Genomic DNA, 24514 nt, shown 5'->3' with positions numbered 1-24514 from the left:
AAGATTCGAATCTAGAACGGAAGAGATATGGAGTAACAGTATATCCACTACACTACTCAGGAATTTTTTGAGATAAAGCTACTAAATAATATATAATATAAAACCTTATACTTTTTTTTTTTGAGAAATAAACCGACCGAGTGGTCGTCTCTAGAGACATTCAAATTTTAAAAAAAAAATTTACGTGGCGCACGCGTGGCGCAACGTCTAAATGGTTGTCTCCTCAAGAGACGACCAAGTTTCAGTTTTTTAAAACTACAATATTTTTAAAATAAGTTTCAAAATCTACAATATTTTTAATTAAACAACTATATTTTAAAAATAAATTTCATTTACAACAATATTAAAAAAAAAATCCTTTTATATATACTATAGATATAGATATAGATATAGATATATATATTATTGAGTTATAAAATTAAGATAATCTCTCAGTTAAATTATCCATCATAAAAGTGGGTCTCCTTTTCTAAAATGGATTAGGGAAAATCCTTTTTTATTTAAAACACTAGTCATTTGATTTAATATTATTATTATCTTGTTTTTTTTGGTAAATAAGAAGTAAAAGAAGAAAAACAAACAAAAAGGAAAAACCCTAGCCGCCGCCCCTCTTGATTTCTTTTCCCCGGCCGGGAACCACCACCTCCTCCGGCGAGAACCCAGACCAACGCCGACGAGGGCACGGCGTACGGCGCGGTGCAGCGATCCTTTAGCAGTGGCGGCGGTTCAGCGGTGTGCCTCGTGGATTTCGGTGGCCCGAGCTCAGATCCGACATTGGTACGGTGTTCCAGCGACTGTCCACGGCGGTGCACGACAGACAGAGCAGTTTTGGTTCGTTCTCTGGCCTCGACGGCCCCGAACAGTCCGAATTCGTTAAGCCCAGCGAATTTGGTTACGTTTTCCGGCCTTCCGGTGACGTTCGACGTTGACCCATACCCAAACGGAGCTTGGTTAGTGTTACCCACCCCTTCCGGCATTGATTCGACGTTGACCCACTCCTATTCGGACCCAAATCGGAGTTATCCATCACTTCTCGACATCGGACCAGCCAGCATAAGGCCTTTTGAACTCGGATTTGGGAGCCTGAACTTCCTCGGCGTTAACCCACTCCTAACCCAAGTTGTTGTAGGGTGAGTTAGTAGGTAACGACTCACCTAAACTCGGTTTCGGTTATATTTAAGTGGTTTGAATTGGTTACTAACCTGAGATTGTATTCCTTTTGTTTTAGGAACTATTCAACAAGCTTAGGAACTTTAGGACATTCGTTTGTAAGTAGTTTCTTACTTTAGGGGGAATTGTTTGTAGCATGTATGCTTGGTTGCTTGATTATGTTTGGTAGCGTGATTATGCATGTAGTTTCTTACTTTAGAGGGAATTGTTTGTAGCATGTATGCTTGGTTGCTTGATTATGTTTGGTTGCGTGATTATGCATGGTTACTTGATTGTGTTGTATTCTCTCTTGATTAAATTGTGCTTCTGGTGAGAGCTTGGCTCTATTATGAAGTGAATAGGTGAGTATCAGGGCCAGAGGGATGATACGTCACTAGTTGGGTATTGAGGCTCCGGGTACAAAGGTCATTGATCGATACGCTAACTTTGGACAAAGATGAGTGTCGAGGCTTCGAATAAATGGTCGACGGTCGATGCGATGAATTTTAGAGGGAAGACAAGTATTGGGGCCTTGAGGGGAAAGGACAAGGACCAATATGTTGCAAATCTATCGAGACCTTGAATAGAACGTAAAGGGTCGATGCAACAGTTCAAGGCTTTGGGTACAAAGGTCAAGGATCGAACGCCAAGCGCTCTAGAGAAGTGTCGGGGCTCTGAATAGATGGTCTGGGGTCGATACGACTCGAAGGAGTAAGCCTTGGAGGAATATGAGAGAGAATGAGTGAGTCGTGATTTGAGGATTGGGTTTTGGCATGTAGTTTGCATGTTTAGTTGAGTTTATATTATGTAAAGCATGATGACTTGTTAAGCTTGTTGTTTAAATTTCCTGTAAAGCATGATGTTTGTGCGTGACCCTTCAAGTAAGGGATGCTTACTGAGGACTAGTGGTTGTACTCACAAGCATGGTGATGGCGAGGACGAGACTTGACGGTAAGAGACCATTAGGTTGCGTAGCTTAGTTTCTCTCTAGTTTTGATTTTTAGTAGAGTAGTTGCAGTAGTTTATTTTTAGTGGAGTTTCTTATTTCGGTTAATTGTTTAAGTTTTGTTTAGATTCCTTTTTAAAGAACGCTTTAAAATTGTCATTTTGAAATTTTGAGAACTCTAGTTTGATTATTGCTCAAGTTGCGAAAATTGAGACTTTTGAGATTAACTTTAGTTAAATGAATAGTTCTTGATTCATTGTCATTTGAGTATTCAGGTTTCTCGATACTGGATAGTTTATGGATAGTAAAAGTTGATTAAGTTGCTTTGAAGTCGTGGTACAAAATGTGGTTATTCTCTGTTAATGGTATGGGTTGAATAGGAGATTTTTTTACGTGCCCCATTTGGTGTTCTTGAAAATTTGGGGCGTTACAATTTGTCTTTGTGGATATGATATTAATTCTCTCATACCTACAAATTGGTGTACTTGAGATATTTCCTCGAGCTCTTGAAAAAGACATTATATGGATGAGATTAAAAGGGTCAGTCATCCTAAAATTAGGATTCATTTCTTGTTGCCAGTATTCACTTGTAGCATATCATATCTCTAATTTTTGTACTGCGTGTATGTTTCCATGGTGTTTTTTCCAAAATCAAACTTTGTTGTTCAGCATCTTGGACTAGCCATCCCTTAGAAGGTATTGTTAAAAGATCATCAATTCCTAATGAAATGGATGTAGCAACGGTCCGTTGGAATCCCAAAGTCTTTATTTGATCCAGGATATGTGATGTATATGCCATTTCGAAGTGATCGAGTAACCTGCTAATAAGTCGTTTAATGGCAATTTCATCTATCACTTTATTGTGAAGGATCAGATCGGCCCGTTTTGCCATAACTACCTCCATATTACGCTGAGTGTGGTTGTGTAACAAGTCGTTTCTCACTTGGTCTATCATGTTTTGGAATCCTATATCGTTGCATAGGAGAGAATTGAAAGGTCCCATCTGATAAAAGGGGAATTTTCTCCTCTTATTCCTTTCCTGAGATTCGGGTTTGATAATTAGGTTTCTCTTCGAAAAGGGAGATGTTATTAAGCTTTTGGTTAAGTTCGTTTCTTTTAGCGTGAGGAGATTCCTCACGTAACTAGATAATAACCAATTTGCTTTTAGATTGGATCATTGTTCCTCATTTAATATATGTCCTATATGTAGGTAGGAAGTACACATCGAATTTTGCATTAAACCAATGTTTATCGAAGTTAAAGTGTACGCGAATGCTTGCTTCTTTACTTCAGTCCGATGATCCTCGATATGTTGCAGTGAATATTGTGTTATGACATCTTGCTTTTCGTGCTTTCTTTTGAATATATTTCTCTCTTGGTTTCTAAAAAAAAGGTCTGAAGAGGAGAATTGGTGTTTTACTCCCAACCTTAACCTTATGGAATAAATGTTTTTATTTCTTTTAAACAATATTTTTAAAGAGACCAATGAGGCCTTGCAGTGCGTTAAAAGATTATTGAAGGTTGGGCTATAATTCATTATGTAATGATTTTCTTCAAAAAGTAAAACAGAACCAAAGAAAAAGCATCATTGAAAAAAATGGTTGCTTTCTTGACTCTCATATTATCTTTTTCCTGTCTTTCACAGCAATTCCAACTGCTCTACCACGTGATAGAGCTATGAACATTCCAGCTTCACATGAGGAGGAAGATGATCGCGGTGAGGTCTTTCTTGATGAATCTGACATAATCGAGGAAGTTGCAGTAGATGAGGAAGGTCTCTCTTTCCTCCTGTTGATTTTGTGCGTGTGTTTATATGAAGTTTGCTTTACTAATTATTAGGTTTATTCTGTCAATTTAAGATCTTCCTGATGCTGCTGATGAAGAAGGCTCTGATGAGGAATTTGTCGGTATGAGATGCTATTTTCAGTAATCTTGCTTGCTTAATGCTTGATGTTCGTGAAGAATATTTCTATTATATAGGTTTATAACTTTCTATGTTATGTTTGAAGATAATTTAGAAATTTATCGGAGTATTATGCTCTGTAAATTGGTTGCATTTATTTGATTGTTTTCAGATGAGGCCGATGATTCAGTTCATACTTTTACTGGCCACACTGGTAAGAGTCTATTCTAATTGTTATTCAGTTTATGTGTGCAATATATACACACACACGCACATACATACATATTACATATATTGCTTTCTTTTTCTTCTTATGCTCTCTCCATAAGGTTCATATATTTATTTGATGTATCAATTGATGACAATAATAACTCATGTTTTCAATCTTTGAATCAAAGTGTAGTATTAGATGTAAGAAATTTGCCTAATCTAACTTTTGTGAAGCTTGTTTTTCATTCATCTTATAATTGGAGGTGTGTCGTTTCATGCATATGCAAAGAAAATATTGAACCTTTCCCTCATATTAATGGAAGTTCATATTGGTGTACCCCTTTCCCTTAGGTGAGGTTTACACGGTGGCTTGTAGTCTAGTAGATGCTGCTTTAGTTGCAACAGGTGGTGGAGATGACAAAGGATTCATGTGGAAGATTAGCCGAGGAGATTTTGCACAGGAGCTTAGTGGTGTGTCCATGATACTGTAAATAGTTGTAAACATATATTTTTGTTTTACTTTTCATTTCCAAAAGTATTATATTATACTTCCTAAGTATCAATTCCACTTCCTTTCCCTAAGCTAACTCTGTGAATTAGCATATTAGATCTTATATCTGTTAATTTTTTCTAACTGGTTTAAGGACAACTGTATGCAGGTCACAAGGATTCTGTGTCTAGCTTAGCATTTAGTACAGATGGAAAATTACTTGCATCAGGGAGTTTTGATGGGCTTATCCAAATTTGGGACATTTCCTCGGGGAATCTTAAATGCACACTTGATGGCCCAGGAGGGGGAATTGAGGTGAAGCTATATTTATTTATGATAAAATTGATTATTTAACCAAGCCATTAAGTTTTTAGGATGATCGTGGTTTAGGTTCATTAATAAGAACCATTTGATCTCTCACCAGTCATCATTCTTTAGGTTAATCCCCTTTTTCTTTCTGTTTGTTTATTGCTCCATTGGGGATGGTACAACAACCTATTTTTGGAGGATTGTTGGTTGGATGATCAAACCCTCGTGTTTCATATTTCCTCGTCTTTACCGCCTTTCTGAAAAGTGGTTGCATTAAGTGGCCTCTGTGTTGGGGTCTTCAGGAAATTCCTCTTTTATTTCTCTAGTATCTGTTTTTTTTTTTTGAGATAAATCCCTAGTCTCTGTCGCGTATAGGGAATTGTTGAAGGTTGTTGATTTGCTTGTACCTAGGGGAGGTATGTGTGATTCAGGCAAGGAAGGACTTTCGTATTTGATCCCGTAACCCATTGTTGGGTTTTACTTGTAGTTCTTTCTTTAATATTTTGAGTTTTTCTTCACCTCCCCCTTAATGCCTTGCTATTCGCCTTGCTCTAGAAGGTAAAAATTCTAAAAAGGTTAAGTCCTTTGCCTGATAGGTTTTACATGGAAAAATTAATACCATAGACCATATTTAGAGGGGTTCTTTTTGGTTGGGTCCTCAGTGGTGTCTCCTTTGCAAAAATGCTTATCAGGACCTTGATCGTATCCTGTGGAGCTACCAGTTTGCTCAGTTTATTTGGGTCAGTTCCTAGAGTTTTTTGGTGTTTCTTTGGCTTGTAATAGGATGGAGTTTTGGACAATGGTGGAGGAAGTCTTGCTTTGCCCCTTTGGGATAGAGGGACCCTATTGTTGCAGCTAGCAGACTTGTTTCTTCTTTTTGCTATTTGTGGGGTATTTGGATCGAGAGGAAAATTAGAATTTTTATCGGGGGAAATTTGGGATCTAGTTAGATTTAATACTTCTTTGTGGTTGTCGGGTTTTAGGCTTTTTATAATTACCAGGTGCCATTCGTTTTAGTCAGGGTCCCTTCTTGTAGATGAATTCTTCTTTGGTGTGCTTGTTTTTTGTAGGGCTCTTGTATGCTATTTTATTTGTTCTCAATGAAAACTTGGTTTTTATTATAAAATAATGCTTAGTGGGTAAGGTGGCATCCAAAAGGACATCTGGTTTTGGCTGGTTCTGAGGATTCCTCTGCTTGGATGTGGAATGCCGAGAGAGGTGTCTATCTTAATATATTTTCTGGTCACGGTGCTAGTGTTACCTGCGGTGATTTTACCCCTGATGGTATTTAACTAATCTCCACCTTGTTTTTTTTTTGTTACTCTATGTGACGATCAATTACCAGATTCTATGATACGCACATTTTTAAATATTTTTTTTTTCAAATGACCATGACGTTATTCAAGGTAAAATGATTTGCACGGGTTCTGATGATGCAACGATGAGGATATGGAATCCAAGAAGTGGTGAGAATATTCACGTTGTGAGAGGTACATTTGAAACTTGAGTGTATGATCCATTTAAAAATTTTTCCTCATTAGTTATAAACTTGTTAAAATTTTAAACTCATAAGAAATTAAAATTGAAATCCTTGCCCTGATTTTTTTAAGAAATTGATTGGTCAATCTTCTGTGTATATTTTACTTTAATCAATATATTTATTTATAAGTTTTTTTTTTAAATAAGAAAATCTTTTTTGTAAGTATACTTTTTGGGAAGTGCAATTTCCATTGGACAGATGTTAATGTATTGGTTAGGAAGTATTGAGAATTTAATTTTCCATCCTTGTCTTTTTGTGAAAGTTTGATGAGGCCTTATTCCTTATCTGCCTCTGAATATGAGCTAGTCTTGGACAATTGGGACTTGCTATAATGGTATGAGATTAGGGATATAGGAAAAGGGTGATCGTTTAAGACTTGCTTGATCTTGAAAGTGAATCCTTTTAATATTTTACAAGAAAAGTGTTAGGATTCCAAATACAACAACGGAGAACCTAACTAGAAAACTATATTGCAATATCAAAGAGAAATGACAATATCAATAGCCTTTCGAGAGGGCTATCTCTCTCTCAAGAACCATGCTTAAGTTCTTCACCAAAATACTATTCCCAAAGATGCTCTCTTTCTCCATTACCACCCTTATTTATATCCATCTTATCCCTAACTAATTACCATACTATCCCTTCATACTAACAAACTAATATTCCCCTATACTCCTAATAGGACTGTCACAATACCCGCCTTTCAAAGACACCTTGTCCTACTCCTGGTGTGCATGACAATTTTTTTTTTAAGAAGAAAATATCCACCCAGAAACTGCTTCAAATAAAAAGTAAAAGAAAAATCCTAGTTGGATCAGCTGGTCTGATGAAACGTGGCAAACGGTGATAACCAGCGGTGTGCGACAGATGGCGGCGGTGGTGTGTGACAAACAACGTCGGACGAACTTGGCGGGGGTGGCGGCAGACGATGTACGGCGGATGGTGGCGGCGGCAGACGATGGCGCTCAGTGGTGCGTGACAAATGATGGCAGGGGTGGCGTGACGAACTTCGGTGGGTGATGGTGTACACCGATGGCATACGACGAATGGCAGTAGCGGCAGATGGTGATGGCTGAGGATTGACGACAACGGTGGATGCCCAAGTCGCGATCAGCGGCGAACATTGTGAAGGTGGACGGCGGCGTCATGTTGGCGTTAAGATGGAATTTCCCAATGTTGGGTATTAGGGTTTCTCCCATCTCATGGGTAGGGATATGCCATTTCGGGTCGGGTTTTGGGTTTGGATTTAAAACAAATCTTGACCCGGCTCGAAACCCAAACCTATCTTGCCCGACCTCCTTTTCTGAATCAAAATGGGCCTCACCAAAGTCATTTAATTTCAGTCCTTTCAGCCCAGTTCCCTCTTCCAGCCTAGGGTCCAACTTGTCCACGTAACCTTCTTCTTCCTTGCCCTTCACGAGATTCACGTGGTTAGGGTTCCTTCTTCCCTCTTTCTCCTGTGACCCCTCTTCTCCTTAAGCTCCATGGTTGCCTCTTCATAGAACTTCCATCGGCGCCTCATCCTGAGCTTCTTCTCCGACCATACTTGCTTTCATTGGCGATGTCTTCCATTTGTCTTATGCCTCTTTTTCCTTTTGTTTTCGTCGTTACTTGCACCTTTTTCCCAACGATTATTAAAACTCCTTCCCTTCCGAGTTTTCGATTCTCGCCACAGAACCATCCATGGTGTCAACCTCACTTTGGAACTCCAGCCTCAGTCGCAACATTCATCAGCTCAACTCACTTGATCTTCGAATTTAGTCGAAGTTTAATTTCTACTTCATCCCTCTTGTCAAACTTTCATGATCGGTGTTGCCTTTTTCTTCTCCTTCCTAGCTTATTTCTGCTCAGTTGAGTATAATTTTTCTCATCCGTTCTCGATGAATCCCTGCACGCTGACCTTTTCATACCTCGGCTGATTTTCCATCGAGCTCCAGTCCACATTCTTGGGTACGATCGCTATCTTCCAGCAACTCTTCGCTCCTGCTTCCGACAATCCAATAACTTTAAGACTGGTTTCTTCACAATTGGTCCTTCCGTCTTTGGTGTCTCTTTTTCCCTCCCAAACGGTCTTGCTGTGCACTCCTTAAGCAGGTCTCACATTTCTTTGAGTTGTCGTTGCAATTCTTTCAAAGGATTATCCTCTTCCACTGCCCATCTCCTTAGCTTCTGTAATACTAACTCTGATACAATTCCCATGGCCAGGATTAACTCCGATACAATTCCCATGGCCAGGATGAACTTACTCTGATACCAATTTGTTAGGATCTCAAATACAAGAACCTAACTAGAAAACTATATTGCAATATCAAAGATAAATTACAATATCAATAGGCTTTCGAGAGGGCTATCCCTCTCCTAAGAAGCATGCTAAGTTCCTCACCAAAATACTATTCCCAAAGATGCTCTCCTTCTCCCTTACTACCCTTATTTATATCCATCTGACCCTTGAATAATTACCATACTAATTACCATACTATCCCTTCATACTAACAAACTAATATCCCCCTGTACCCCTAATAGGGCTCTCACAAAAAGATACTCCCAAAGTAGATAGGAAAGCTAGTAATCTGATAGGAATGACCCTTAGGGTAATAAAGGGATATTATTAGGGTAATCTGATACGACTAATGGAACCTCCAAATATATTGTAGGATAAAAGATAAACGAACTACAATAGCTAACAAGTATTAGAGGTACTTGGGTCCTTCCCTCTTGAGATATCACTCAAGCCTAAAAAGTATTCACTAATTGGATACCTTGGTCCTTACACCCTCATTCTATTTATAACAACTATCCCTAACAACTTCCCTATCTAATTACCAAGGTACCCTCAATACCCTAATAATATCCCTTTTCCTATCATAATCTTAACCATTTTTTTCTGTTCTTCGAGAAGAGCTTAGTTATTGATGTTCTTTACAACCCCTCGAAGGTGTCTCAGTAAGCCTCACCTTCGAGGAGTTGCATCATGGGTAACCTTCCTTCTTCCTGCCTTAGCCTTGCTTTGGGTTATTGTCCTAAGAGTCTATCCTTAGGGAAACCCCCAAAGAGTTGGATTTGTTAGGTATCCGAATACAAGAACCTAACAAGAACACTATATTGCAATACAAAAGAGTAATTACAATACCGATAGCCTTTCGAGAGGGCTATCTCTCTCCCAAGAACTCTCTCAAGTTCCTTACCAAAATACAATTCTCCAAGATTATCTTCTCCTCTACCTACTACCATTATTTATAACAACTCACCCTAACTAATTACCATACTACCCATTCATACTAACAAACTAATATTTCTAATAGGACTCTCATGTTACCCCGCCCTTCAAAGACACCTTGTCCTCAAGGTGTGAATACACAAGAGCAAAATGATGAATACCAACAAATTTAGAAACCCAGCTAAATATCAACTAAAAAACCCTAGTTTCTGACAGACGACAGCGGATGAGGTGTGCAGCAGATGGTAAATCGTGCTGGTGATGGTGGTGGCGACGACAGACGGTGGCACGACCAACGATGGCGGTAGTGGTGTGTGGACGGCGGATGGTGGCGGCGACAGACGGCGGTGGAGGCACATGTGGCGGGTGATGGCGGTCGGTTATCGGTGGCGTGCGGCGGTCGGCGGCAATATAGGTTGGAAGGTCTGCTGCGTAGGAGAAAAGAAAGGCAGCTAGAGTTAGTTTGGATTGGAAGTTTAAAATCAAGGACATGGCCCAAAGCCCACCTTTTATTTCTCTCTCCTTTTCTATCTTTGAAAAGTCTTGGGCCTCAAACACTTTATCCAATTCTAGCCCATTTCCCTCGGTAGCTTCCAATTGCAGTCCATTCTCTTTAGCACGTTCGACTACAGAAAAATTAGGCACAAAATCCACACAGCTCCTCCTTTCTCCCTCCATGTTTTGGAGCGTATGCGGCGGCGCCACCATTCCTGTAACTCCGACCACCCAAACATTCGCCCACGATGCCTTCCATCAGTCCTTTATCTCTTTTTTCTTTCATTTTCTTCTGGATTTCCTACTTTTCTCCATACTTTAGACGCCAAGAATTGTCGGCCATCCTTGAAGAATCCCGTCTCCCTCGTCACATATATCGCCCCGACTCTCTCGTGACCGATCTTCAAGTCTCGTGGGATTTTAAGCCGTTCTACTTGCAGTCATGCCCTACCCTTCTTTTTTCGCCGCTTCTTCATCGGAGAACCACCGTGCAAATCTGACCCAACCATTCTTAGACTCTTGCCGTTTCTTTTTGGATATTCAATTTCTTCTTCATCCCCCTTTTCGAACTTCTATGGTCGGTGTTTCCTTCTTCCTCTCTTCCTTAGCTTCTTCATATTCGGTTGAGGGTAACTTTTCTCTTCTCTTCTCGATGAATACCTGCACGAAGACATTCCTTTTCGTCGGTTGATTTTCCATCGAACTCCCATCCACATTCTTGGGTACAATCGTCGCCTTCCAACAACCCTTCGTCCCTGCTTCTGAATGCTCTTCCCTGCTACTTCTTCCCTCCTTAACGTCCTTTTTTCCTCTCTAACCGCAATGCTCTCTGCAAGTCTATTTTGCAATTCGTTGCATATTCGAACCATTTCCTTCGAATTTTCCATCATTTTTTCACACCTTCCCATCATTTCTTCACACATTCTCTATAACTTCATTCTTGTCTCGACTAATAGATCCATCGCCAAGATGAACTTGCTCTGATACCAATTTGTTAGGTATCCGAATGCAAGAACCTAACAAGAACACTATATTGCAATACAAAAGAGTAATTACAATACCGATAGCCTTTCGAGAGGGCTATCTCTCTCCCAAGAACTCTCTCAAGTTCCTTACCAAAATACAATTCTCCAAGATGATCTTCTCCTCTCCCTACTACCCTTATTTATAACAACTCACCCTAACTAATTACCATACTACCCATTCATACTAACAAACTAATATTTCTAATAGGACTCTCACAGATCCGTCTTTACTTCTTATGGCCATTAGTAATGGTGTGGAGAAAGCTTTTGAGAGATTTTATTTGGGAAGGTGTCCAGGAGGTGGGGATTACATTTAATTAGGGGAGAGGTGGTATCAAGGATTACATTAGAGGTGGTTTCAAGGCCAATTGACATTTAGGCCTGGATATTGGGAATTTGAAGCTTTGCAATGAAGCCTCGTTGGCCAAATGTCATGGCATTTCCTATTGGAACCGAACACCCTGTGGGATAGGATTATTGCAAGTATGGTAGTGTTCTTTTGAATGGGCTGTAGTTTGTGGGTCTGAATACATACATCTTGCGATCTTTCATTTTTCTTAAGCTTAAGCTGGTTTTTCATTTTAAATAAAGGTAAATAGGAAAGCTCTGGAGAGCCTTTGGAGTTCAAGGGATGTAGGTAGACTTAACTTGGAATATGATAGATATTTTAAAATATAATAGATAACCAATTCAAAATTAAAAGAAAAAATTGATAACTTTTTCGCTATAAGCAAACATAACAAAATTGATGAATACAAACTAGTATATTAAAAATACAAAAATAAAAAGATCAAATATTTATATAATAACAATTTGAACTACGTGTGGTGCACATAGTTGGGCCATCCTTTCAAGAGAGAAAAGGCGCTCATTTGGAAACACATCCTTCGAGCCTTTTTTTTTTGTTGACATTCTATAAGTGAAGAAACCATAGGCTCTTTACAAAAAATGAACGCCCATTCGATAGACTCTGACAATATCATTCTTGCTATATATTGATGTAAAGCATCTCCAATATTTTACTCATATAGCATAGATTCTCTTTGGACGAATCGGAGAAGTTTCATGTAACTCCTTTGGTATTTGGGATATACCCACCATTTTGTAATTTCACTCATCAATGAAATTGTTTCTTAACAAAAAAGAAAAAAAAACTACGTGTCGTGCACATGTTAAGTTACTATTTCTTTCAAGTGGTGATGATTTTATCTTTTTGTATTATTCTTCAGGTCATCCCTATCACACGCAAGGATTGACTTCCTTAGCACTCAGTTTCGATTCAACGCTTGCTCTTTCTGGTTCAAAAGATGGTTCCGTTCATATTGTGAATATAGCAACTGGAAAGGTTATTTCTACAATTTAATTAGATGATATCTATTTGTCTAACCATATAATTATCTTTCTTGTCTCAGTTAGATTGCATTCGAGTGGACAATTGATGCCACGTTCTAAAATTTTTTGTTTTCTTGAAATACTAATACTATGAAATATGACCACTATCATTGTTTTGTTGAATATGTAATAGAGAAACTAGATTTGGTGCTACATATATATACATAACTATGTGAGGAGAGCTAAAGGAAGGTGTAAAGAGGGGGTTTTTGTGATATGATATAGCCATGTGGTTTGATCATACCAGCACTAATGCACCAGATCTCATAGAGAACTTCACAGCCAAGCATGCTTCGGCGAGAGTAGTACTAAGTTGGGTGGCTATTTGGGAAATTCTCGTGTTGAACGCCTATAAAATATGTTATAGGCATGCTAGAAACTAGTTGGTTAGTTAATGTAAGAGGCATAAGTATGTATTATAGTAGCGGACGAGAGACCTTGAATCATCTTGGAAGCTTGGAAAATGTATATGAATGGTTAACTGGAAGAGTTAATATGTTAAAATTATGAATTGTATTTATTTTAAACCTTAATAATGATGAATGTGAAAAGAGGTTCTAAAAATTTTGATATCTAAGGTGGCTAATGCATCAAAAGTCGAGATTGAGAATTTTGACAAATGTTGTGTTCTTTTCAGAACTTTTATTTGTTGATAATGATGAATAAGATATTGACAAATTGAATCTTATATTTGATAGGTACACAGTTGTTGCTTAGTTATCAGCATTAGACTTAGCAACAGATTCTTAATTTTAGTAAACCACTTTGAGTTGGCCAATGTATTTATCTGGTTGTGATACGCTAAATTTTTGTAGGGTCGGTCAACAGATGTTTGTAAGACTGGTTGAGATATCCATAACTTGGTTTGGATATCCACATTTATAAGAAACAAAATTTTACGGTGGTTTGGACCATGGATGCAGAATTATGATGTTTTGATGTAAATTGAAATGAAATCACTTACTGCTTTTGACAGGTGGTAAATTCTCTAGTTTCCCATTCGGATTCAATTGAGTGCATTGGTCTAGCGCCAAGGTATTGTGATTTTCTGCTATGTTGTCATTCACCTCCTTAAGGTAGAGGTTCCAAAAAAAGAAATTATGAAAGCATGTTAATCCGTAAAAGTAATGACTTTGATACATCATGTTGAATTAGTAGGGATGTTCTAATTGCTGCAGAAATGCTATAGTGTAGACTTTTTTATTTTCTATAGCCTATGAATGTTCTGATTCTTGAAAACTTGCATTTCAGCTCCCCTTGGGCTGCAACTGGAGGAATGGATCAGAAGCTCATCATTTGGGATCTTCGACAGTCGTTGCCACGCACTACATGCGTGCATGAGGTCTGTTGAGAACTGATTTATGTTTTTAACTCAACTCTAGAATATAATTCAATTTATTGTTGATCTCATTGTAACGACCTGGTTTTTGGACATATACTGGTTATGCATGTTATTGACATTTAAAAACTAGGGAATGTCAAAACTAGGGAAGAAGTACTTTAGAAAAGGAAAATTATACTAGCGCAAGATAATTTTTAAAAAAAATATTCAAAACTTATATGGAATCCATGAAAAAGTAAAATTTAACCAAATCCAAAACTTAAAAAAATTATTAATAGTAAATAAATAGAAACGTTATTTCAAGTTCTTAAAATAACTCTATCCAAGCATGGACAATATTTAAATGCGAAAAAAAGACCATGCTGACGCAGACCCCCATGACACACTTTAGCAAATAGCCGTTAGACTTGTCTGGTATGCTTTTGCCATTATCTAAAATGAAAATTTACTTAGTGTGTCACCATGGCCAAGCACATGGCTCTTAGGACCCATTACAATCTAGCACCACCATAAAGTTAGTACCTAAGTAAATTTTATGTACACTAATGCTTAAAAGTTGGTATCAAAGCCCGAGTTAATGGTTTTGTAGACTTGCTTGTAAGCATTAGTGTGTCACCATGGTCAAGCATTTAAATACTTTGTCATTGCCAAGTATGTTATGTTTGTTTATATATATATATATTAAAAAATTTGTGTAATATGCATAAAAAATAGACATGATTATATTGTATTGTAATGAACAATATGTTTGATGTTTAATGGTTGTGACGTTAAGACTTAGTTCAACTCTGTTGTGATTATTTGATTATGGCTCCACGCAGAAGAGGGTATATGAGATGGGTGGACTAGGTAGAGGTGCAGTCACTAAGATAGTAGAGCCAGCAATGAATTAACCTAATGGTCAGATAGAGAATCCATCAATAGGTCAAATTTCTAGACAGTCAAAGCGCCATTGATGAAGACCTTCCAAACACTTGTTCAAACTGCGGTCTCTTACCAAATGACTCAATTGGCTGAGGACCAAGGAGACATGTCACTAGAAGCCAAGTATTTGTGAGATTTTAAGAAGTATGACCCTCACACTTTTGATGGATTATCCTTAGATCCAACGATGGCTGAGACTTGATTGTCATCTATAGAGAATATCTTCCGTTACATTAGGTGTCCAGAGGAAAAGAAGGTGCAATGTGCAGTCTTCATGTTGAAAGATATACTCTTTTATGGTGGTAGTCCGCAGAGAGGTCTATTGATATTAGTGGAGGTCTATTGATATTAGTTGCAATTTAAGAAGGTTTTCTTTCGACAGTACTACCTAGCAACCACCTGATTCAGAAACAAACAAAATTCCTGAGCGTGAAGCAAGGCAATAGACCTTGGAGGAATATGAGATAGAATTTACAAAATTGTCCTGTTTTGCCCTGAGATAGTTGACACAGAGGCCAGAAAGATTGAACGATTTATTATGGGTTTGAAGGATGAGATTCAAGGCTCTGTGGTAGCTCTCTCTTCATCAGATTATCCTACAACACTTCGAGCAGCTGCATTGATTGACAACTGTTGACAAGTTAGTCTTTAAGTCCTTTAGGACTAGGATCTTTCTCAGGATAGAAGAGGAAGTTCGAGCAAGCATCTTGTAATCTACAACAGCTTGAGGATAATTTTGTCACGACAAACCAAGCTAAAGTTCAGAGCAATTGCCCAATCGACAACAAGGGCCTAATTATGAAAAATCTGTTTGCAGTACTTGTGGAAAGCATCATTGGGGGCGTTGTTGGTAAGGAACTAAACTATGTTTCTAATGCGGCAAGGAAGGGCACATGGTTGTAAATTGCCACGAAGATATGCCCAAGTTGATGCAAAACAACCCTCTAATATGAACCAGCGAACCTCAAGTAGACCCGATAGTAGGAAAAACTTTACTCATTACATGTCATGGAGTGAAGGACGTTGATGCTTTAGTGACAGGTACGGTTCAAGAATTATGCTTGTTTCTTGAATCGAGTTATTATTAGGTAATTAAATTGCAACCATGTGACCATTCTCCACTAACGTCAATAGACCTCGTAGAACACTCTCACCATAAAAGAGTATCGTGTTTCAACATGAAGACTACACACTGCACATTCTGTTCCTGACACTTCTGGGCGACAACTAAGCCTCAACCATCGTCAGTGTTAATTTGAGAGAGTAAAAAATATACTACTATATTCAAACATGTAACTTAGGTCTTCTTATATAGGAGAATGACCTACTACAAACAAGGAAAGTAATAAGTACCATAAAGACTAAATATCAACAATAAAGACTAAATATTAACAACTAAAATTGACACCTAATATTTACACAAATATTGATAAATCCAACACTCCCCCTTAAGCTAGTTTGAAGATGTCGTCCATAGCTAGCTTGTTGCGAATTGTTTCTTTGGAAGTCCCTTAGTTAAAACATCGGTAATTTGCTCTGTTGTCGGAAGATAAGGAATACATATTGTACCTGCATCAATCTTCTCTTTAATAAAATGTTTGTCAACCTCGATATGTTTGGTTCGGTCATGTAGCACAGGGTTATGAGCTATACATATGGCAGACTTATTGTCACAATAAATCCGTATAGGTGTCGGTTGAGGAATCTTCAATTCTTCAAGTATCCTTTTGATCCATATACCTTCACAAATTCCATGAGCCAATGCTCTAAACTTTGTTTCAGCACTACATTTTGTCTTTTTCTCCTCCATGTAACTTGGTTTCTTCCAACAAAGGAACAGTAACCAGAAGTAGACCTTCTGTCGGTAGTACTTCCAGTCCAATCTGCATCAGTATAAACTTCTACTTGGAAGTGGTTATTCTTTTCGAATAAAATACCTTTTCCAGGAGTTCCTTTCAAATATCTCAAGATTCTGTAGACAGCTTCAAAATGAGTTGGTCCAGGTGCATGCATGAATTGACTTACCACAGCAAATGCAATATCTGGTCGCGTATGTGACAGATAAATTAATCTTCCCACGAGTCTCTGGTATTGCTCCCTATCCTTTATTTCTTGTGCGTTTGCTACTTGTAATTTCAAGTTAGGTTCAATAGGAGTTTCTGCGATCCTGCAACCAAGCAATCCTGTTTCTCCAAGTAAGTCAAGATTGATTAACGAATATACCTTTCTTCGATCTTGCGAATTCCATTCCTATAAAATATTTTAATGTTCCCAAGTCCTTGATTTGAAACTCACTTGCCAGATTTTTCTTAAGACCAGCTAGTCCTGCTTCATCATCACCAGTGAGAATAATATCATCTACATAGACAATCAGAATTAAGATTTTATTATTCTCAGAGTGTTTATAAAATATAGTATGGTCAGCTTGACTCTGGAGAAATTCATAACTCGATATGACTTTTCCGAATCGTTCGAACCAAGCTCTAGGAGACAGTTTGAGGCCATAGAGAGATTTCTTTAATCTGCAGATTTTATTCCATCCGAGTTCTTTTTCAAAACCTGGTGGCAAATCCATAAAAACTTCTTCCTTAAAGTTGTCATTGAGAAAAGCATTTTTCACATCAAGCTGGTGGAGAGGCCAATTTGAATTAACTGCAAGAGAAAAGAACTCTAATAGAGTTAATTTTTGCAACAGGAGCAAACGTTTCCTGATAATCTATCTCGTAGGTTTGTGTGAAGTCTTTAGCTACCAATCTAGCCTTGTATCTTTTGATGCTACCATCTGCATTACATTTTACGGTAAACACCCATTTACATCCCACTAGTTTCTTATCCTTTGGCAATTCTACTATCTCCCAAGTACTGTTTTGCTTTAGAGCATTCATCTCCTCCATGACAGCTAGTTTCCAATTTGGATCTTCTAAAGCTTCATGTATATTCATTGGAACAAACAAATTAGTTATCCTAGATGTGAAGGCCTTCTGACTATTTGATAGTTTTTCATATGAAATGTAGTTCGAAATAGGATATTTGGTACAACTTCGAACGCCTTTTCTAATGGCTATGGGAACATCAAGGTCAGAGACAACAAGTGAATTATTTTGAAAATTTGAAGAAGAGGGATTACCAGACAATGTTGAAAAGGGAGGATTATCAGATAGTTCAGTTTCATTTCTCGGAGTCTCAGATTGGCTTTGTGAAGGAGTAACTATTTGATCTTGGTTCCTCTGATTGAATTTCCTTCTAGTATAAAACTTTAACTTAGAACTAGGATTCGCAAAATCGTTTCGTAGTATTTCTCCCCCTGATTGGACAGTTTCTATACTTGGCATCGAAGGACTAGTAAAATCCAAACAGGTAGAACTAGAAAGAGGAACAGAAATATCCCAAAAATTATCTTCCAAATTCATTTTCTCCCCCTGAAGAGAATTTTGGGTAAAATATGGTTGATTTTCTAAGAAAGACACATCCATACTCACAAAAATTTTTTTGGTCTGAGGATCAAAACATTTGTAACCTTTTTTACCTGAAATATAGCCTAAGAAAACACATTTAATAGTGCAAGGGTCATGTTTCGACCTGAAATGACTAGGTGTGTGAACGTAAGTAGTACACCCAAAAACTTTGAGAGGTAGATCAGAATATATGCAGGATGTTGGAAAAATATTTTTAAATGACTCAATGGGAGTTTTGAAATTTAAAACTTTAGTAGGCATCCTATTTATTAGATAGGTCGCTGTGAGAATCACTTCCCCCTATAAATATTTTGGAACATGCATAGAAAACATTATAGCACGTGCTACTCCAAGTAAATGCCTATTTTTTCTTTCAGCAATCCCATTTTGTTGAGGAGTATCCGGACAAGTAGACTAATGAACCATACCTTTTTCTTTCAAAACATTTTTCCAAAAACTCATTAAAATACTCAGTTCCATTCTCAGAATGTAAAATACAAATTTTTGTTTGAAATTGAGTTTCAATCATCTCATAAAAGTTTTTGAAAATGTCTTTCACCTCAGATTTTTTTGACATTAAATAAATCCAAGACAGGCGAGTATGATCGTCAATGAAAGTAATAAACCATCTTCTTCCACTATGAGTACTGATTTTAGAAGGACCCCAAATATCACTGTGAATTAAGGAAAATGGTTTGGAAGCTTTATCAGGTTTTGGAAATTATGTGGAGTGATGATTTTTTTCTAAAAAACAACTTTCACACTTAAAAAATGAACAATCAATTCCCTTAAATAACTTTGGAAACAAATATTTTAAATAGATAAAACTGGGATGTCCTAGTCTACGATGCCAAAGCATAATTTGTTACCTAACAGAAAGAGAACTAATACTACTAAAGCCCTGAGTTATTTTATTACTAAAGTTACCTTCATCAAAGTAGTAGAGACCATCAACCATCCTACTGCGACCAATTATCCTCTCCGAGTTCTGATTCTGAAAAATACAATGGGATTCAAAGAAAGTAACACGACAGTTAGAATCTTTAGAAAGTTGGTTGACAGATAAAAGATTACATGCTAATTGTGGAACATGGAGGACAGACTGTAACGAAATGGTCTCAGTCAATTTAATGGTTCCTTTTTCTACAACAGAAGAAAAACTACCATCTGCCATTCTAACTTTTTTATTGGAATGTGAAGGAAGGTATGATTCAAAGAGATTAGAAGAACTTGTCATATGATCAGAAACTCCAGAATCTATAATCCATGGAAATGACTACACGAGAAAGCCTTATAATAAATACCTGTTTGTGTCAATGATACACATGAGTTATTAGAAGGTAAATTGGAGGATAGCAATTTTAGGATTTGATTAATTTGCTCTATACTTGAGTCACCACAACTATCACCAAACATTTCTCTACCATTGACAGTTGAGATTTGGACCATTGTAAATAAACAACTTGTCCTGAACAACTTGGCCTAAACAAAGGCTGACAACAGAACTACACCACTAGATAGTAATTAACCAAATCAAATCAGGCCATAAATTGATATTAGAAAGGAGATGATCATAACCAGGAGAGTTGAACCAAGTCAGAATAAGTTACGGCAGATGAAACAACCCGAACCGATTTGAACCAAAGAATTGAACAATGCAATACTTAGAAAATCTCCGGCGGACAGGATTGACGGTGACTACAGAGGCGGCGGTGAGATCTGCGGTGGCTAGACTGACAGATATGCGAAGGATGTTGCCAGACTAATAGATCTGCGAAGGAACGATGGTGTAGCGGCACGAATCTATGAACGTAGGTCAGACACGACGTTGGTGATGGCGGTTGTGAGGTCGGCTGCGAACAGATCTGCGAGCAGAAGAGGTCGACTATGAGCAGAAGATGGCGACCGACAAGAGTGCTAGCGGATCGAAGACGGTGAGGATGTGCAACAGCCAGAGATGGGCGATCGTGAATATTAGACGAAGAGACGCGGAGGTCGACAGATGAAGGGTCACGTCGCGATGGATCTGTGCGGATGACGGAGACCGGTGAACGACAGGTTGCGTCGTGGATGGGAGTAGTGGCGGATCTGTGCGGATGACACTGGTGCAGATCGATGGTGAGGACGACGGATCGACGACAACAGCTGCGTTGCCGTGGGGAGTTCGCCGAAGGTAGACTTATCGGAAGGAGGAATGGATGACAACTAGGGTTTTGATTGACAGCTAGGGTTTTGATTGACGGCTAGGGTTTTAAAATTAGGGTTTGGTATTTTTTATGATGGCTAGTTTGAGAGTTAGGGTTTACTTCCTAAGCTCTGATACCATGTTAATTTGAGAGAGTAAATCTTAAGAATGAACAAACCACCACTCAACCCAAAAGCTTAAGTTGATGGGTTGGGTAAATTTAATTCATTTATATGGATTCTAACACTCCCCCTCACTTGTGGGCTTGGAAAACATCAAGACCCAACAAGTGGAAATCATAATAAATGGGGAGGAAACGACAATGCAGGGGTTCGAAGATAGGACCTCCCGCTCTGATACCATCTTAAGAATGAACAAACCACCACTCAACCCAAAAGCTTAAGCTGATGGGTTGGGTAAATTTAATTCATTTATATGGATTCTAACAGTAAAAAATATACTACTATGTTCAAACATGTAACTTAGTTCTTCTTATATGGGAGAATGACCAGACAAACAAGGAAAGTAATAAATACCATAAAGACTGAATATCAACGATAAAGACTAAATATTAACAACTAATATTGACACCTAATATTTACACAAATATTGATAAATCCAACAGTCAGTTCTAAGGATAGTCCATCAAGAGATCGAGGATCACACTTCTTAAAATCTCACAAATACTTGGCTTCTACATGCCTCCTCGGTCTTGAGCAAATTGAGCCATTTGGTTAAAGACTGCAGACTCAATGTTTTAAAAGGATAAAGGCTGCCTCGAGGCTTTTCCTCTTGAAGAGGCGAGGCGTAAGCCTCGAGGCGGTATGAGGCGTAAGCCTCAATTTTAATTAAAAAATTATACAAATCTAAAATTTGTATGATCAAGTATTGCTAAACATAATAGTTATATAAAAGTATAAAAAAATCACCTGTTAGTTACCACTTAAATAAAAATCCTAAAAGAAGATCCTCAATATCACTACTATTATCGCTACTATTATCACTAGTACTATTATCACTAATATGATCGACTTATTCTATAAAATTTGTCTCCAATGTTTTTAAAGTCCAATTAGTAAAAGTAGTGATAGATTGAATCATCGTCACACCTAGAGTGCATTCCGTATGCAAAGAAACCTTTATATTTTGTAAGAATTGGGCAAATTACTAAAATTATTCTAATCATTACACGAGGCGTAAAGACTTTAAGCCTCAGTGTGTCTTCAAAGAGGCGTAAGCCTCTTATGGTTCAAAGAAGGCGTAAGTCTTGAGGCTAAAAGTTAGAGCCTTGCCTCGAGGCGAGCCTCAAGGCGTAAGCCTCAAAAGCTTTTTAAAACATGGACTGCAGTTTGAACAAGTGTTTGGGAAGTCTCCATCATTAAGAGCGCTACAATAGCCTCTGGCTGCCTAGAAGTTTGACTCACTAGTGGATTCTCTGTCATTAAGTTGATTTATTGTTTACTGTCTCAAGGATTGCACCTCTACCTAGCCACCCCGTCTCACAAACCCCTTTCTGCAGACTTCTGCTAAGTCTAATGTCACAATCATTAAGCATAATGTTCATTACAGTACAAATAATCATGTCTATTATTTAGGTATGTTACATTTTTTTTTCTTTTAATTGTTATAACGAAAGACATACCTGGAAGTGACTGGGTGTTCGCATGCTTGGCCATGGTGACACTAATTCTTATGATACTAATTCTTATGATGTAAGCAAGTCAAGTCTACAGAACCATTAAAGCGCCTAAGTCTATGATGTACATAAAATTTACTTAGTTATCAATTCCTTGGTGGTGCGTAGGCAGGTTTCATGCGAGATTCTACCCAACTGATAGTTGCCACCAAATTTATGGAGTCAAGACCACCAATCTAGCTACTCGAACTCAGTCTAGGTTCATCTACTTGAAAAGAGGATAACTGCAGTAATTTTTCATTAAAACCTACGCATTCATAAGCATGCATTCCATGATTTAAACTTTAAGGCATTTCAAAAGTAGAGCCATTAATTATTTCTTGATAAAACTAAAATAAATCCAAAAGTATTAAGACTTAATACCAATGATCTATGATTTAACTACAAAAATTTAAACAACCGACCTTAGAATAATTACCTAAAATTGAAGCTTCAGGCTAAATGAAAAATACCTAAATATGCTCTTGCTTTGAGATCAATGGACTGAAATTTGATGATCAATGTTTTTTTATTATTATTTTAATCTATGAGTGAAATTTGATCTATGAGTGCAACCAATCATACAATTTAAACTACTAAAATATCGGTTGCACTCATAATCATTATCTTTTCTTGTTTGACATTGACTATTTGTTGTCCGGTTTGACTTGTTTAAGCAAAAACAAACTGTCTATTTTTGACAGGATGGAGTAGCATGCTTGACATGGATTGGCACATCAAGATACCTGGCAACTGGATGTGTTGATGGTCGAGTACGAATATGGGATAGTCTCTCCGGAGAATGTGTAAGGACCTTCATTGGGCACTCTGATGCCATCCAATCTCTCTCGATATCTGCCAACCATGAATACCTTGTTTCTGTTGCTCTCGATAATACAGCTCGGGTTTTTGAGATTGCAGAGTATCATTAAGTAGGATCTTCATACTAAATTTCAATGTCACAAGTTGTGATCCCATTGTTGATTCATCCGTAATTATATGAATTTATACCATTTTATGAGTTTGTATTGGTTTGTCAAGTATGGTTAGGTAAAATTTTTGGTCATTGATGTTTGATAAATTATACAAGTTAGTCTTTTATGGTTTAGAATATGATAGCTTGAAGTTTTGAATGTTAATTAAATGTTGTGTTAGTTTATATTGTTAATAAGATTTGTGAAAATTTGATTAGATGGTATTTTATGTTAATGTGGTTATTTTAATGGTTACCAAATATTTTCTTTCAGTGGAAAGATTAAAATTAAATATATTATTGATCAACATAAATTTAATTGAAACATGTATAGCTAATGTTTAAGAAATTTTCTCAAAGTAAATAACATCGAACAAATTCTAGCTACATTAAATATTTAAATAAAAATAAAATTGTCACCATTTTTGGGTAATTTCAATAATAACAATGTGTTCAAGTAAAACAACAAATCCAAAAGTGTACTCTTTTCTTAACAAATGATTAAAAAATGTAAATGAAATGATATGTTTTGAAAAGTATATAGGCAAATTATTTATAAAAGTGGAATAATTTTATGTCGAAGTTTAAAACTTGTTTTTGTTGGATGAGAGTTACATTGATGTGTAAAAGGAGAGTTGAATTAGAAGGGTCAATTGTGTAGAAGAACGTCAAAATCAATGTTTGGCAAATTAAAAAATTAATTTTGGCAAATTAAAAAATTAATTTTAGTAAAGTTTAAAATTACTTTAAACTGATTTTTAAGGTATTAATTAGATGATAATTTGGAAAATCAATTATAATTAAATCTATTTTTTAAAAATCACTCATTCTACCATCAATCTCAATCACACTTAATAAGTGTAAATTTTGTATCTTCTGCATAATTTACTTAAGTTATAACGTCTTAATCAATTTTTTTTTAAACCAATATAATGTCTTAATCAATTCATTTATGCTCACGCAAGAATTTAACGTATTTTTAAATTTGTATATTCAACTACGTTGAAAAATATCTTAACCAATTAATTTATGCTCACGCAAGAATTTAAAGTATTTTTAAATTTGTATATTCAACTTCGTTGAAAAATGTCTTAATCAATTAATTTATGCTCATGCAAGAATTTAAAGTATTTTGAAATTTGTAAATTCAATTTCGTTGAAAAACGGAAAAATTTTTAATGGACAAATTTTTTTAATGTTATATCAAGATAAAACAAAATTTTAAAAGTATGACCCATGGATAATAATTATACAATAATGAGAAATTGAGAAATTGTTAGATGA

General features: G+C 37.0%; 1 protein-coding gene across 7 annotated transcripts; it reads left to right on the top strand.

The window, feature by feature from the left end:
• The first annotated feature begins 529 nt into the window (after nucleotides 1–529).
• LOC111024531 (uncharacterized) lies at nucleotides 530–23368 on the top strand. Of its 7 annotated transcripts, none has more exons than XM_022302232.2 (13): nucleotides 530–1138; nucleotides 1229–1268; nucleotides 3741–3869; nucleotides 3955–4002; nucleotides 4171–4212; nucleotides 4560–4679; nucleotides 4868–5013; nucleotides 6144–6291; nucleotides 6414–6497; nucleotides 12514–12629; nucleotides 13653–13711; nucleotides 13928–14018; nucleotides 22962–23368. In XM_022302232.2, exons 3-13 carry the CDS (start codon nucleotides 3773–3775, stop codon nucleotides 23187–23189), a joined length of 1179 nt encoding a protein of 392 aa, XP_022157924.2. In that variant the 5' UTR covers nucleotides 530–1138; nucleotides 1229–1268; nucleotides 3741–3772; the 3' UTR covers nucleotides 23190–23368. The 7 variants fall into 7 exon arrangements, with proteins under 7 accessions (XP_022157924.2, XP_022157926.2, XP_022157925.2 ...); XM_022302231.2 differs by having other exon boundaries at nucleotides 531–1130; XM_022302230.2 differs by having other exon boundaries at nucleotides 531–1142.
• The last annotated feature ends 1146 nt before the right edge of the window (nucleotides 23369–24514 follow it).

This window comes from Momordica charantia, unplaced genomic scaffold (genome assembly GCF_013281855.1).
Source record: "Momordica charantia cultivar OHB3-1 unplaced genomic scaffold, Mcharantia_2.0 BLBB01000028.1, whole genome shotgun sequence".
Taxonomy (NCBI): domain Eukaryota; kingdom Viridiplantae; phylum Streptophyta; class Magnoliopsida; order Cucurbitales; family Cucurbitaceae; genus Momordica; species Momordica charantia.
The sequence above is the reverse complement of the archived record's forward strand: the minus strand, read 5'-3'. Positions and strand labels throughout refer to the sequence as shown.

Excerpts from the sequence above, each read along its gene's own strand:
- LOC111024531 (XM_022302229.2), top strand. The coding sequence starts at position 2,073 with ATGGTGATGGCGAGGACGAGACTTGACG. Across the intron at positions 4,003-4,170 it reads CTCTGATGAGGAATTTGTCG|ATGAGGCCGATGATTCAGTT; the intron begins GTATGAGATGCT and ends GATTGTTTTCAG. Across the intron at positions 5,014-6,143 it reads GCCCAGGAGGGGGAATTGAG|TGGGTAAGGTGGCATCCAAA; the intron begins GTGAAGCTATAT and ends AATAATGCTTAG.